This window comes from Ambystoma mexicanum, chromosome 12, assembly GCF_040938575.1.
Source record: "Ambystoma mexicanum isolate Mex_15411 chromosome 12, UKY_AmexF1_1, whole genome shotgun sequence".
In the NCBI taxonomy this organism is placed as follows: Eukaryota; Metazoa; Chordata; class Amphibia; order Caudata; family Ambystomatidae; genus Ambystoma; species Ambystoma mexicanum.
The window spans coordinates 1,152,487,709-1,152,502,759 of NC_090936.1; the positions used below are offsets into that span (position 1 = coordinate 1,152,487,709).

A 15,051-nucleotide genomic window follows, 5' to 3' on the forward strand; every position below is an offset into this window, starting at 1 on the left:
AATGCACAAAAATGTTTCTCTAGAATTGTGTGACCTTTTTGAGCAATCATATTGCTTGTTCCTTCTGGTACTTTGTTTGTAGTCCCTTTCCACCCACACTAGATATCCAAGTGTGACACATAGGTGCTGTGTGATGGACAGATGAAAAGCTTCTTTTGGACCAGTTGCCATGCACAGTAGGAACGCATGTTCTTCACCACTTGGCCAAAGTCTCATCCATGAATACGTTCCTCGACCCCGTCTAGCGCCAGTACATATCATTTAGGTGATGACTGTAAACTAACCTTGCCAAGAGGGAATAGGAACCGCTCTCAGCGTTGGGTGGGAGGCCTACTAGGGAAGAATCCAGAGCCAGTCGGAATGGTGGAGGACCCCATTTCATGTCCCCTTCCCAAATGCCAGTCTATTTATGGGCAGTAGCAATCTACATCACACAATGCCCTTGAACCTGTGTCTCGGCCATGTTTTTTCTTTTAATTGAAGAGAAACAGCCGACAGGCAGAGGCGTAGCCAGGATATCTAACAAGTGGGACCTGAAGCTAATGTAGTTGGGTCCACCGTAGTGACATTAACATTTGCAAATACCCACACAGCGCTGCTAAGTGGGCATTTACAGATTGTGGGTGGGTCTTGTCCGTTTCAGGCCCTGCCCTGACTATACCTCTGCCGACAAGGTAGAAGAGAAACACCAAAAAGCCTCATCTCCCCACGCCAATCTATCCAAAGACCCCGGCCGCCAGAGACTGAGGTAGTCAGAAGAGCGCCGGAAGTCCTGCATACCTCCATTGCTTTAAATGGAAAAAAACTAAGTGCAGGTAGTCACCAAGCTACAAAGCTGGACATTCCGGTGCATCGCTTTCAGTACCAGCCGTTTCAGCGCGTCAACTTGGCAAAGTCCCTTTTAGGCACACCCTGTTGTTTGCAGGCAATGCCCAGTGAGATTAAATTATGTGCCAAGGAGCACACGCTTAGGAAAAACACTGTATCTGACATCCTGTCACACAAACTTCCAGTTTGTTGTTATGCATTGTGTTAAGAAAGTTTGAATAGCTATAACTGCCATGGGTTTCCCCCCCCCCAGTGCCAAGGCCTTTTTTGGTGATTTCAGTATTTCACCATGCAAAGCCTTCTAACATTTTCTCCTTCATTAACCTCTTAAGTGCCAAGGACGAGCTATCTCGTCCTTGGCACTGGGGAGGTAATCCCAAGGACGAGATACCTCATCCTTAAATGAAACTGCAGATATCATAGCTGTAAGCTAAGCTTTAGAACGGGAGCTTTATTATGGCTTGCTTTCATTGACTAATAAGAAATTTGGTAGGTAATAGGAGCTGCGTGCGAGTTTTCAGTCGAAGACTTTTCATCACAACTGCAATCCCTTAACCATTTACATATTAGAGTAGGCACTGTTAATAACAAACATCCTACAGTAATTTCCCAGGTTTTCCAAATAAATCCCTGCTCCATCAAAAGACGCCAATAGTAAACAATGTTCCGCGCCTAGTGTGCTGAGAATGACCTGTAGGTGCATGTTTGTCTCTCCTTTTGTTCTGCACGGTGGGGTGGACCCTGGAGTAGACATTATGCGCACTGCGGGTGGTGGAAAGAGCAGGAGGAGGGAGAGTGTGAGGGCACTGCTTTCCCCAGCAAAGGATGCAGAAGCTTATCCCTTTAAGATGGGATCAAGTGAAATGAAAAGCTTTCCTTTTCACCTCGCAACATAGTTGAGTACCAGTACTCTCTTTCAGGCATTGAGAAGTGCAGGTACTCAGGCTGGGTAAGACCAGCCCATTTAAAACACTGATGTGAGTGCAGTACAAACCGCACCACGTGAAAGGAAGCAACTGAACGAAGAGCTGGTGCTCCTAATCGTCTCCTACCAACGCAGTGCACCGTATGCCAACCTCAGACCGCACGCAATGAGACCAGTGCGGCCCTCCAGGCCACCAGTGGCATAAAGCAAAACCCCACCAAATCGAGACTTCACTTGACTTACCTTAGGTTCGGCCAGGCGTGGACATCCCTAACATGACAGGGACAGGAACTATCATTGTTGCTCTGTGGCGGGGTGGGGCCGTAAGATACTATCTGAACGCGTTCTTTCATGTAGCACCTCTCAGGCAGGGAAGACTGGGCTAGATTGACTAGGGACAGCGGACTAGAGGCCAGGGATGGGTTTAAAAAACACCAAAGTGGGTTGTTAGGGTGATGTCAGAAAAGGAGGAGGTGGCAGACTAAGAGGCCAGCAGGAGGAAGGATGGTTGGGTGGATTGTGGAGGAGATCTATGGAGCAGGTGACGCATTGGTTAGTGAGTGTATGTGGTACTGTGTTGTGACTGTGCATGAAACAATGACGGGTGTGATTGGGGGAGGGACAGTAGGCAGCGAACGTGAGGTGCGCGTCTGTGTGTTTGTGAATGGAGAGTGTCAGTAGTAGTGTGGAGGAGGGGGTAGTGTAAAGTAGGAAGGAAGAGTGTAGTGGAGGGAGGAGTAACATCAAGGGGTGGAGGCCAGGTTCAGAAGGATTGAGAGACATTGGAGGGATAGCGGGGGAAGATGCAGGCAGTGGGGGGGGCAGGTGGGGTTGGAAAGAGTAGAGTAGTAAGAGAGGAGCATTAGAAAGTGAGAGGGACAGGAGTATGTTGGGCGTGATAGGAAGAAGACTGAATTGGGCGCAGTGTCTAAAGGGCACAATCCATTGCCCCTTTTTAGTCACCTGACTACTGGATCGTGTAGGGTCAGTCTAGGGAGTCGCTCGGGGAGGCTCGGTGGGTAAGGCATTTGGTCTTTAGGTCTTCACCTATAGTCGAAGTAAAAACTTAGGCAATAGGGGTCAGTATTCTGGATATACTAACCTGGGGGTTCGGTGGTGTTTGCTAGATGAGAGAGACTGAGATGGCCATGAGCCCTGAGGAATCTTTTTTAAAAAAAACCTTCTATCATCTTTGAGACTTGAAGTATTCCTTGAGCCATCTCTGACACGACACACTGTCGCCTATTTAGATAGTGTTTGAGATTAGGGGTACCACTTTTTTCCCTCAGTATTTTGGAAGTGGTCCTGTTGTAATGGAGAGGCACACCGAATTTTCAAAGAATACCGAAAAAGAGGTGTTGGAAAAAATCACAAATAAACCCAGTTCTGGGTCAAATCTGGGATAAATGGAAGCCATGGTGGGATTTCAGACTTGTTTTATTAAAACTTTAAATAGGATTATTAATGGAGCTAATACGTGCTGCCGAATAAGAAGTTGTCTGCCTGATTCATGTCTCCTTTGAACAGGTGTGGAGTGCTCCAGGTCGGAGACCGAGTCCTGGCAATAAATGGAATCCAAACGGAAGACAGCACTTTTGAAGAAGCCAATCAGATCCTCCGTGACTCCTCCATCACCAACAAAGTGTCTCTGGAAATTGAGTTTGATGTCGCAGGTAAGACCTTGGAGTATCTGTGTGCAGTGCCAAGGTTTCAGCTGAAAATACATAGATGCCTGTGTGACTGTTGTGCATGTTATATGGGTAGTATGTTTTTCACAGCCCTATAGTATTGTGATGGTGTGTGTGTAGGTGTGCCTGCACATCATCCACAGATACACATGCTGTCTTGTGTGCGTTGCATGTGTTTACCCATGCATAATCTATACATGTGTGCCATTGTTGTTCCTGCCGTATGTGTGCTGTATTTTAGACACACCTGTGTGTGTGATTATTGTGTGTATGCTTGTCCAATACCTCATACGCAGACTTGCAGATCCACCATCTGTCTTCCCATCCATCCATCCATCCATCCACCTCTCCATCCATCCCTACCTCCGTTGCTCATTCCTTCCTCACACCCTTCACCTCTGCATGTGCCTGTTCCTTCCTGCATCTTATCCCTCCCTCCAGCAATGCTACCCTGCAACTGTCAACCTATCCTTCTATCCCCCATGTTCTCCTTCCCCCCTCTCCATTCCTCCATGCCACTCTTTTGTCCCCCACCCTCCCTGGTTCTTGCCCCAGCACAGTTTTGGACTGCTTGGGTCCCCTTTGACCCTCTTGCTCTTGGCACTGTCTTTGGGTGTCTTGAGTGATGTGGTGACTTCTCCTAGTCCACCCGGTCTGGAACGTATCTCCTTCTCTGGGTTTGTACCAAAATGTTGGTAAGGAACAGGGCTCAGAGTCCCAGACAGAGCATATTCTGGCCATGAGCACCCTCTGGTCCTCCCCATGGCTTCTCACCAGCACCTCTGGCCCTCCCCATGGCTTCTCACCACCACCTCTGGCCCACCAGCCCACGATTTCTCTCTGTGACTTCCTGCCATGAGCCAGACCCAAGAGGCTTTCTTTTTTTAGCCACGGACTTTGCCTGCACCTTCTCAGTGCTTTGCCTAGTGCTCGTTCCTCCACCAGCTTCAGGTTCCCCTTTTCAGACTTGGGGTTCACTTCTTACTCCAGCATGTCCTTACCTCCCACCTCCGTCTGATTTCCATGTTTCCTCTTCTTCTAATACCTTACTTTAATCATCTCCACCTGATGCTCTGCAGCTCATTCTACTTTCTGACAACCGACTTGAACCGCTGCCTGATGTTCTCCTTTGCCTCTGCCTTCCTCCTGACAACCATCTCCAACCTCCACATTCTTGTCTGTCCTCCATCCAACCTCCGGGCCTTCTTCTCTTCAACACTCACCCCTCCTCTAACTCATTCTCCAAACACACTCTCCCTTAAGTATTGTGTTGGCTTATTGTGTAGTCTGAACCCCTCTACCCCCTGTGCAGCTGCCTTCAGGTGTCATTTGTTTCAGATGCTCTGAATGGTCATGGACTAGTGTCTTGTAGCTTTCACAGCAGTCATCTGTCTTTGCCAAATCCTTATATGGGCTGCGTTCCAATGTTTTAAAGCAGGTCGCCATCATTTTGTTAAGTTTGACTGTGCGTATATGCACAGGAAGTTGTGACCAGCTCTATGCACTGCGCTGACTACATTTGAAGGGTTCTGTGCCCCTGGACAGCCCTCTTTGGGGAACCCTTGCCCTGATTACTTGTTTGGGTTGGTCAGGGAAACTTCTGCAGTCCCCGCATCACACAGCAGTTTAAAGATGCCTCACATAGCATCACACAGCAGTTTAAAGATGCCTCACACAGCATCACACTGCAGTTTAAAGATGCCTCACACAGCATCACACAGCAGTTTAAAGATGCCTCACACAGCATCATACTGCAGTTTAAAGATGAAGTTGAGATATTAGGTATGAAAGATCCAGTGAGCTGAGGTGGGCTCATAGAGGACACAGCCAGTCTGTTAGTTATGGCTTAGGAACAACAGTGAGGACAACATCATTTAAACAGCAGAGGGGAGCCTGTGACTGTGTGGATTAGAGAGCTGTGATCAGGCGCTCATCCAACCTGTGTAGAAAGTGTGGGTGAGATCGCAGTATATGGGGGTGGGGGGTATCGTGGGGTTATACCCAACAAGTCCTTTGCATATGTGTAATTGCCAAAATGGCGGCCTAGAATATTCAACCATAATACATCCTATAGTGATTTTTGGAGTCTTATTAACACATTCATGGTCTTATGGGCGATGTCTGCACTGTGTCCCTAGGAACATAGTTCACGTGTTTGGATGTGGGGGGGGGGTAGCATTGTAGACACTCATCAGCAGCTCATTTCGATTTTTGCAAATCATCTGCATGCGATTCTACCGAACGAAAAATTAACGAAAACATTTTTAACTAAATATTTTTACCAAAAAAATACTGATATCTTTTTTTACTTTTCTTTTTAAATGTGGGGTTCCTCCCCAACCCCCCCCCGTTTCTTTGTTTATAATGCCAACCCACACCCCACCCGTGTTAACCCCTTACCCCACCCCCTTATATATATTTAAAACAATTAGGTGTTTTTTTTTTCTGTACAAATGTTTAGGTGGAATCCCTGCAAGCCATATGCATGCAATGGGCTATAAGGTGTATACAGAACAAATTCGCACCTTTTGGTGTGTCCACAGTGCAGTGGCAATCCACAGGCCCTCCCAAGCTCTATTTTCAAAGAATGATGACGCAAACAGTTAAACAAATCAAATGCAAAAATCCACTTCCTTGTGAAATCTCTTTCCTCTCGGAAGGACGCTAGATCAAGAATGATCGGGCTCCTAAGATTTCAAGGCAAATATCTGATATTTCTTTGCACATGTCTCTCAGTATCGATGGAGGGATCCCTCATACATGGTGTGTGTTCTACACTGTAAAAACAGGACGACTTAGTGTTATCCTGGCCTTGAAGATCACAAGTCGCTGCCTTAGGTAAGGCAGAAGCAGGTTGCTCAAAATAGCAAAGATCCCTAGATCCCTATCGTACATTTTATAAAGCTTGCGCCTCTCTTGTAATGGATTGGATTGGCTTGCGGACCACCTTATGAACGATGGTCCTCTATTTCTTGCTCCATCAATGTGCAAGGTCTTATTTAATGTCAAAGCATAAGGGCAGGTCGGAGGAAACGGCGTCGATGACCAGTTTTCATTGATTGCTTTTCAGTGGTGAGGCCATGAATCAGTCGGAGTCCTAACCTAGTCCCGGGTTGCATTGATCCCATCCGATAGCCGACTGCTGGAGCCGGCACATTGCAGGACGTTGCGATCATAGAAGGCCAGTTTAGCATTGGAAACATCTGGCGGACATTTCAGAAACTCCTGGGCTGCTCTTGCTCATCAAGAATGTGTTCCAACTCTCTCTTTTTCTTGTAAGGGCCAGCGCGCCTCCATAAGTCCTTGGGCATTGCTGGCACTATATATATTTATATGCAGAATTCACCAGACATGCTACTGGATAAGTTATGTCTGAGGCAGATCACGAGAAATGTGTAATGTGTCACGCTGATTGTTGTCCTCCATTGCTTACACACTTATTTTTATTCATATCCTTTTTGATTGATCAAATAAAAAAGTAAGCATTTGGATCAGAACCAAATGGGCATATGTTAAACCTTAAATAATGTGTAAAAGAAATAGGTTATCTGGTTCAACAGCATACATTTACTTCAGGCCCAGAGCAGGGAGAGTTTTGTGTGGGATTGCGCACAACCTGGCGGTGACAGATTAAAATGCCAGCTCTTCCACTCGTCCTTTTATCATTCTAAGATTACTAGAATTGGCAGCTTGGTGCCATGAAGATTCAGCCCATGCCTGGACTGTCCTCTTGCTCTGTCTCCATGTATTTAGATGGCATGGAGAGTCACCCGGCCATCTCTGTGTTGCTGGTACCACAACACTGGTTATCCTTAATATTGTGAACTAGTTCTGGTCAGTTTTGATCAAATGCAACCCCTTTTTTTTTTCCTTTACATAAACAGGTGCTGGTGAACCCTAAGGTGACTTGCAAGATATAGGATAAAGTACCCACTACCGTACGTTAGAAGAATATTGCAAATAGAGGAATGAGGCTGATGGCGGAGTTCCTTTATAAGGTCACAAAACTCAGAGGTGATTTGCAATATCCGTTTTACATACGAGAGGGGATATTTTATTGCTTATAATACGTGGCCACACTTCGTAATTCCTGACCCCTTGCTAATCTAAGAGATCTGCCATTTGCTGATCCACATAATCAATATAGACTCGTTTTGGATTTAAAAATCATGCAGCTCCTAATGTGTGGTAGAAAAATAGTTTAAGCCGTTTAATGAAGTGCATTGTAAAGACCGTTTACATTTTGCGCGTTAAAATAAGTATTGCCATTTAGAGTCCTGCTCACATGTCACACTCCAACAGTACTCAAAATGAAATATTCAACCATAAACCATTCCTTGTCAATTAATGGCTTTTAGGTGTAACCCAAATTTGCACCCGGGAAAGACAGGTTGACCAATCACAATCTGCCTTTCCCGGTCGCGATTGTCAATCACTACCTGCACCCGCGGCATCAAATAGATAATAGACTAGGTCCCTTTTTCTCCTGAAGATTTTCTTTTTTTTTTTTCGTCGAGTGATGGGCCCGCGCACCACGCCACAGCAGGGGGGAAGACATGGCCTTCAGCAACCTGAGCTGAGGCCATCGCGAACTAGCTTAGCTTGGGCTGGCGGGCTGTTAAAGGCCATGTCCAACCCCCCCCCCTGCCGGGGACATGAAAGCTACATTATTTGACATGCACTCACTATGAAAGGTTTGTCAGGGCTTTAACTGCAGCGAGAGCTGGAATGTTGCTCTCTGCTGGCTCAAGCAGCAGGCATTGTGTCGTCACAACTGAAGCATAATAACTGATTACAGAGCAATTATGATGTCATTTTCTTTTCACGGGTCAGTTATGATGTTACAACTAGCCTGTAATAGGAACATTATTTCCAGGCTTTTTTTTATGGATATTGGAGTCTGCAATGTATTATTTCTTTTTTTTTTATTATTACTTGATTATAATTACAGTTAGTAATTTTTACAAGAGTTTTTACTGTTCCTTCCGAGCTAAGAGATTCATAGCAGAGGTAAAGGGGTAGAAGCCAGCATAGATGAGGAAGAAGAGGAAAAGGAGAGCGAAGATAGAGAAGAAGAGAAATGAAAATGGAAGTCTGAAACTTGACATTTAAGATTCAACGTTCCACAGTTCGCGGTTCAGAAAACCTCAACAAAAGCGGAAAAAAGTTCAGTCTTCCGATCAACTTTGCCGAGGCTTTCTGTAATTCATTTGGGATCAATTTCCACAGCCATCGTACTGAGAGTGGTTCCACCTTGATTTGTTGCCCTCGGTGCCTGATTGGGCGTTTATTTTCCGAAACGCTGCTTCTAAGATTTTAGCTGTTGCTAATGCCCAGGACGTTCTTTCCCCTGAGATCAACCTGTTCCACCATGTCGTTTCTTCTTCTTCTAGTCCAACAAAATCGGTGCACAGGTTGTTTAAGTATGTAGCGCGTATTTCTCTTAGCTCCCAACATTGCATCAGAAGATGATATACTGTTTCCAGTTTATTTGTGTCACCACAAAGTCTGCATTCTGTAGTGGCTGTTTTTAGTCTGATTGATTGAATTTCACGGGTAGGAGGAGGTTTAGACGCGCTCTCATAAAGGTGATCCTAAGTTGTTTGTCGGGGAACTTTGTGCAGTACGACAGAGGCCCATTCAGTCTGTTGAAAGTAGGTGGCAGATGTTTCGTGAGTTTGTTTAGTTGTGCCTTTTCCAGAGTATTAATCCAGTCTTGGGCTTCCAATTTGGATTTTACTCTTGTTGGATTGTTTTGCAGGTCTTCTTCTGTACATGCCACTTCCACCAGTTTCTTCCTTAGCTTGTCTACCCATCTGTTGAGGATGGTCAGCTTACAGTTTCTTATTTCAGTCCCGATGATCTTGTAGGTCAGCGGTGCCTCCGGGAGTGCAGTGTTTCTCAAGAGTTGCATTGCTCCAAGAGTTACCGATTGTTCAAGCGAAAGCAGGCCTAGCTCACGCCTGATGAGATCCACTGAGACTGACTTAGGTAAATCTAGTAAAGATTTCCAAAGAAATCCTTCCAATTTCCTCCATATGGTGTTTGGCATGCTCAAAGTTGCGCCCATCCCATAGGTGAGTGTCGGCACTACCTTCCCTTTGTATAATTGAATTACAGGGATAACTGAAAATTTCCCGTATTTTCTATCCAGGGTCCTTATTTGGGCTGCTAGATTCTTTGCTTTCTTCCAAAGCGTCGCCTGCATTGTCCGTTCCTGGCTAGATGCGTCTATGATGACTCCAAGGTATTTGTAGGATGGGACTACCTCGATATTAACGTTTCCCACATACCATTTGTTAGCTATCTTCTTTTTCGAGGTGCTTTTCCCAAGTATCAGAACCTTTGATTTTTTCTCGTTTATCTGGAGGTTGTTTTCGTCCATATATGCCGGCAAGTTGTTTAATTGGCACTGCAGGCCTACCTGTGTCTGATCTAACAGAATGAGGTCGCCAGCGTATAGTAAACTTGAAATGTTCACCGTCCCCAATTTTGGAGGAAAAGATTTTACAGACAATTCAGCTTCCTAAAGTCACCCAGGTAGGTGATGAATAGGGCTGGGGCTAAAGGAAATCCCTGTTTCACCCCGCGTTTAGATGGAATTTTGCGCGATAGCATCCCTTGGGCATTAAGTCAGACTCTTAGTTTGGTGTTTTCGTGTAGGACCATCACAGGATCTAGTAGCTCTCTTGGACATTCCCAGTTTTCCAATTTGGTCCAGAGTCTGCACCTGTCTACTCTGTCAAACGCCTGTGACAGGTCTACAAAAGCCATGTACACTGGCGATGCTCCTTGTTTTGCCTTCGCTTTTATCAGGTTTAGCAAGCAGATGTTCACTGAGGTGCTTCCGTTTTTAAGGAAGCCCATTTGAAAGGGGTCATCAGCTGGTGACGTTTTGGCCCAAACATGAAAGTGAGCTAACAGTAGGGTTGCAAAGATTTTCCCTATTATGCCCAGCAGTGCTATTGGGCGATAGTTGCCCGGTTCTTCTCTGTCACCTTGCATGTGAATCGGAACTATCACTGCTTCTGTCCAGGATGTGGGAATCGCTTTTGTTTCTCTACAGTGTTTAAAGATGGTGCTGATGAAATCTGACCATTCCTCTGCATTTTGTTTAATGTCTATGTTGCTGAGTCCATCCAGGCCTAGTGCCCTTGATTTTTTTAGTCTTGTTATAGCGCCTCTTATATCATGTCTGTCAGATAGGTCGATCCATTGATGTCCTGTGTTTTTTTGCAAAGGGACCTCATTAAGTTTTGGAGATTTGTAGAGGTCTTCGAAGAATGGGGCCCATGATTCTTCGCTAACGGCGTTAGTTGTTTTGGTGTCTATTTATTTATTTGGTCTTTTGATGAGCGCCCAAAAGTCACTGCTTTTCTTGGTGCTAAGTGCCCTTAGCATTTTCTCTGCATCCTTCTGGTGCAGAATGTGCCTCTGCCCCCGGAGCCAAGATTTGTATAGCTTTATCTCGCTTTGTAAATTTCTCCACACCAGTAAGGAGTACACTGACTTAGCTTGTCTTGTCCCTTTTCTTAAATGTTTTCTTCATTCCACCACTTCTTTATGATAGGCATGGATGTTTTTAGTTGTGGCATAATTTCCGTCTTTCATTTTCTTTCTGTGCTGTACAGAAAGGGCAAGTAATCTGGTCGTACTGGTTTAGTTTTCAGCGCATTCTTTTGCTTTTTGTAGGCGTTTGTGATAGTAGCAATATTTGCTGATGTTAAGCGCAGCCGTGTACGTTGGTTGTTTACCTCTACCTGGTGTTTGTAGTTTTGGGTTTGGGGAGGTGTTGATGCCCATGCAATTGTCACCAGGTTATGGTCGCTCTCTGTGGTTTTAAGCACCGAGTAGTTTTCTATATAGTGTAGCATACACTCGGAGGTAAAGAAGTAGTCAAGGGTAGCATTCGATTTTCCTCTCTCCCATGTGGGTATCGTCCCTGACCATGGCCTCACTGTTGCGATGTTATGTACGTTTCTAGATTTCATCAGCGCCATCCATACTGCTCCTCTCTCTTCGGCTTGTGAGCGTCCTTTCTTCTCCCCCATGTTGTCTGTGTCGATGTTGCAGTTCGAATTAAGATCTCCACATATGATTATGCTTGTTTGCGGATCTTCCACTGAGATGTTATCGATCAGCTTTTCTATTTTGTCGCAGAAATCCCTACTTGAAGTTCTCTGTGGGTTCAGATATACAGTTATTATTGCGATCTTTGATGGTTTTGTTTGCCTTTGTGTACTCTGGTTTTGATTCCACGTGGTTAAGATCGCCAAAATGCCGTATGCTTCCATTATTTTTTTTGTTATTTCAATTCCGCATCTCATTCCGATGGCTATCAGTAATCGTGCCGATGGACGGCCAAACAAGCCTTTTGTTGCCGGGGCGAAGGCTATCTCAAATCCATCCAGTGCTGGTTTCACCATTAACCATGTCTCTTGGAGACAAACTATGTCAAATGCTCCAAGGTCTTGGTTATCTGGATTAGTTAAATGATGGTGGCCTCTTGTATTCCATGAGGCCATCGTCACCTCCTTCTTTGTCGTTGTTTGTTTGTGATGAGTCGGAGAAGGTCGTTTTTCCGCCACTCCTCCTAGTGATTGCTATTTCTCAACATTGGAATTTAGGGCTGCCTTTAGCCACTTCCATGGGCCCTTTGGTTTTCTTGAGCCTTCCACATCTTGATCGGACACTTCTCTTTTTTGATCGTTTTCATTTTTGTTTGCTTGCTCTTTTTTAGAGTAATGCGTGTCGGGTCTTTGATGGTCTTCCTCTCGTTCTGATCGATACCTCTGCTTGTGATGTTGCTTGGATTTTCTAGGTGACCCGTCGCTTCGTGTGCACCTAGTATAGTAATCTCTCCGTCTACTCGGCTCTCGTCTGGTTTCTCGATGGTTCTGTCTCCTATAGATGTGACTTTCCTCTGGATTTACTCTTCCTGGGTTAGCACTTCTCCAGTTTTCCCGGGCACGTGTTCTTAGTATCTGGTGACGTTTTGAGCTTTCACTCTCGATGACTCTCCTTGGCTTGTGTTATTTCTGTCAGAATGAAGCCTGCATTTTTTAACTGTTTGTATGGCTCGTTTGTGAGTTTCTCGATTGCCCCACTTTTAATGTGCAGATATGTTTTTGCCTTCTGATCACGATGGTAGGGTTCAATTAAGATGAAATCGTCTGTCTTTAGATGTTGCAGCGATACAATTTTACTCAGAGTTTTTAGGACTATTTTCCTATTTAGGACAATGTAGTCACTTTTGCAAGATGCTTGTTCTAACTTGTAGAGTCTAGTTGTTTCCAGTTTGATTTCTTTTTGCCTTCGTCTTTCTCGCTCCAATGTTCTTCTTGTTCTCTCCTCTGTGGTACTTTGTGCTCTTTGTCTTTTTGGGGTTGATGCCTGTCTGTATGATTTTCTTTGGTTTATTTCTCGGTTTTCCTTGTAATATTCACTGCGGGTCTGATCTCGTGAGTTGAGTCCTTGTTGTCTGGACCCTAGGTTTACCCCCCTTTTAGGTGTCTTATTTTCTGTGGGTTCTTCTGTCTCGGTCTGAGCTGCCTTTAGGATATCCTTTCTCTTGGGCTGTTTCTTTATCTGACTCTGAGTCCGGGTATATCGATATGTCCGTTAATGTACTTGTCCTTAAAAATTCAACCACTGTTCTAGGAGATTTTTCTGTGTGTCTGATCTTTTTTGGACTTTTTGTGGTTCTCTGGTCGTCTCGGTTGGGGCTCTTGGTTAAGTCATTACTGCTCTCTGTGGCTGGCGTTTTGTTTTTAGTTATTTCTGTTTGTGGTGTTAACTGAAGGCCTATTTTTTTCTCTTTGGGTAGTTCTCGATGTTGTAGTTTTATCCAATCTTGGTTTTTGGCTTTGCAGCCGTGCATCTTCAGTCAATAGCGTCTGTTTAGACTCACCCGCCATATGGTCCACAACGGCCTTTTCCTTTGTTGGCCATTCTTGAGTTTGACTTCCTGTTGTTTTTGTTCTGAGGTTGTTATTTTGAGTTACTTCTTCACGCCTCGCCTCCATAGTTTGCCATTTTGCCTCCCATGTCGCTGCCTGTTTTTGGTTTTTTACTTCCATTGCCGTTAGGTATCCTTCAATGAACTCAAATTTTGATAGTAGTTTCCCTAGAATGACTGCGTTATCTTTTGTAGCTTCATTTATGGTTTCATAGAGTTTCCCAAACGGGGCGATGGAGATAGTAATTGCTGCCATAATTGTTGTCATGTCTGGTTTTTTGTTTGGCAAGTTTTTCTGCATGTCTGTCGTAATTTCACTATGTCTTCTGTGTTTCCCTGGTGTTTGCTCTGAGTTGTAGAATAGCATAGAGGGCTGGGTCGGAATTTCAGCATGCAGGGCTGCCCGAGGGGGAGTCGCTGAGGGTCGCTGCTCCCTGTGGTTCCCCGTCTGGCTCCTTTTTTCCGCCGTTTGCATTGATCGATTTTCACTCCCGTTTAGGTGTTGGAGATTAATTTTAGCCCACGATTGTTCATTCATTTTCCTTCCAACGCCCGAGATGTAAGGATGTTCCCTCGCCTGGTCCTCCTGTGGTGTGCCATGCCCGTGAGGATCTGCAAAGGCAACATCCTTTCGGGCGTCTAGGTTTTCCTGTTCGGCGTGATTGTGTTTTTGCCGAATCTCAGCGTTGGCCATAACTTTTTTTGCTGCATCAGAAGCCTCATTTGGCTTTGGACGTATTGTATCTCGAGCTATCTTGTCAGAGTGTTCGAGACCTTTTGTGGCAGTCGAGGTTTGATTTACGTCTTCTCGTGGAGGTGTAGGACATTCTTGAGCCCTCTTGTCCAGGTGTTGAGGACCTTTTGTAGCAGTTTAGGGGTGATTTACGTCTCCTCCTCGCAAGGCTATAATAGAGTCTCCTTTTTTGGCGTACACGGCTAGTTCTTTGTTGTGGTCAGGCCCATTGTCTGTGTTCTCTTTAGGGTTTAGTTTCAGATCGTCCATTTTTCTTGTTTTATTTGCCGGCAGAATCTCCTTTACTACTTCCAGCATTTCTGCATCGGATAGTTCAATATCAATGTTGAGTTTCCGTTTGTGCTGTTTCTTCTTGAAGAAGTTGAGGAGTGCATTTGAGATTAATGGATTAGGTAGTTTTTCTGTGCCGTTTACGTTCTTCTTGTTTGTTGCTTTTTGAGTAATGTTTTGATTTTTCGTTCCAGAGCTAGCACCTGTGTAATTACTGCTAGCCTGGCCGTTACCTTTTAGTCTCTCTGTTTTTTTTTGTTTGGTTTAAGGGCTTTCCCTTTTTGTCTTTTATTGTGGTTTTTTATGTGTGTTTTGTCCCTCCCTCCTTGTTTGTGCCAGTCACCGTCGTCTCCTCAGGGCCGGATGGAATATTTTGGTCGTTGGTTACCAGGGGCTTCGTGGTCAAGACATTGTCCTCTTCCATGGTGTCCTGCATGATTTCCCCTGAGCATGTAGGCTTTTCCTTTGTGTTTACCGGACCTGGTGTTCTGTCAGTAATTTCTGATGCCTCTTTATTCTTGACGCGGTTTTTTGCTGTTTCCTGTTGATTTTGCACCTCAGTTTGAGTTCAAGGATGGATTTGAGCTGTTATCAGCAATGTCTTTTTCCTCTGTCCCTCCGTTTCCCC

At 45.0% G+C, this 15,051-nt stretch overlaps 1 protein-coding gene across 17 annotated transcripts in view; it reads left to right on the forward strand.

The window, feature by feature from the left end:
- Positions 1-15,051, forward strand: part of GRIP1 (glutamate receptor interacting protein 1) — a 1,760,673-nt gene that overhangs the window by 1,541,992 nt on the left and 203,630 nt on the right. For all 17 annotated transcript variants that reach the window (XM_069629739.1, XM_069629748.1, XM_069629732.1 and 14 more), the window contains one exon: positions 3,281-3,426. In XM_069629739.1, coding sequence (XP_069485840.1) covers positions 3,281-3,426 — 146 coding nt within the window. The remainder of the gene's footprint in view (positions 1-3,280; positions 3,427-15,051) is intronic.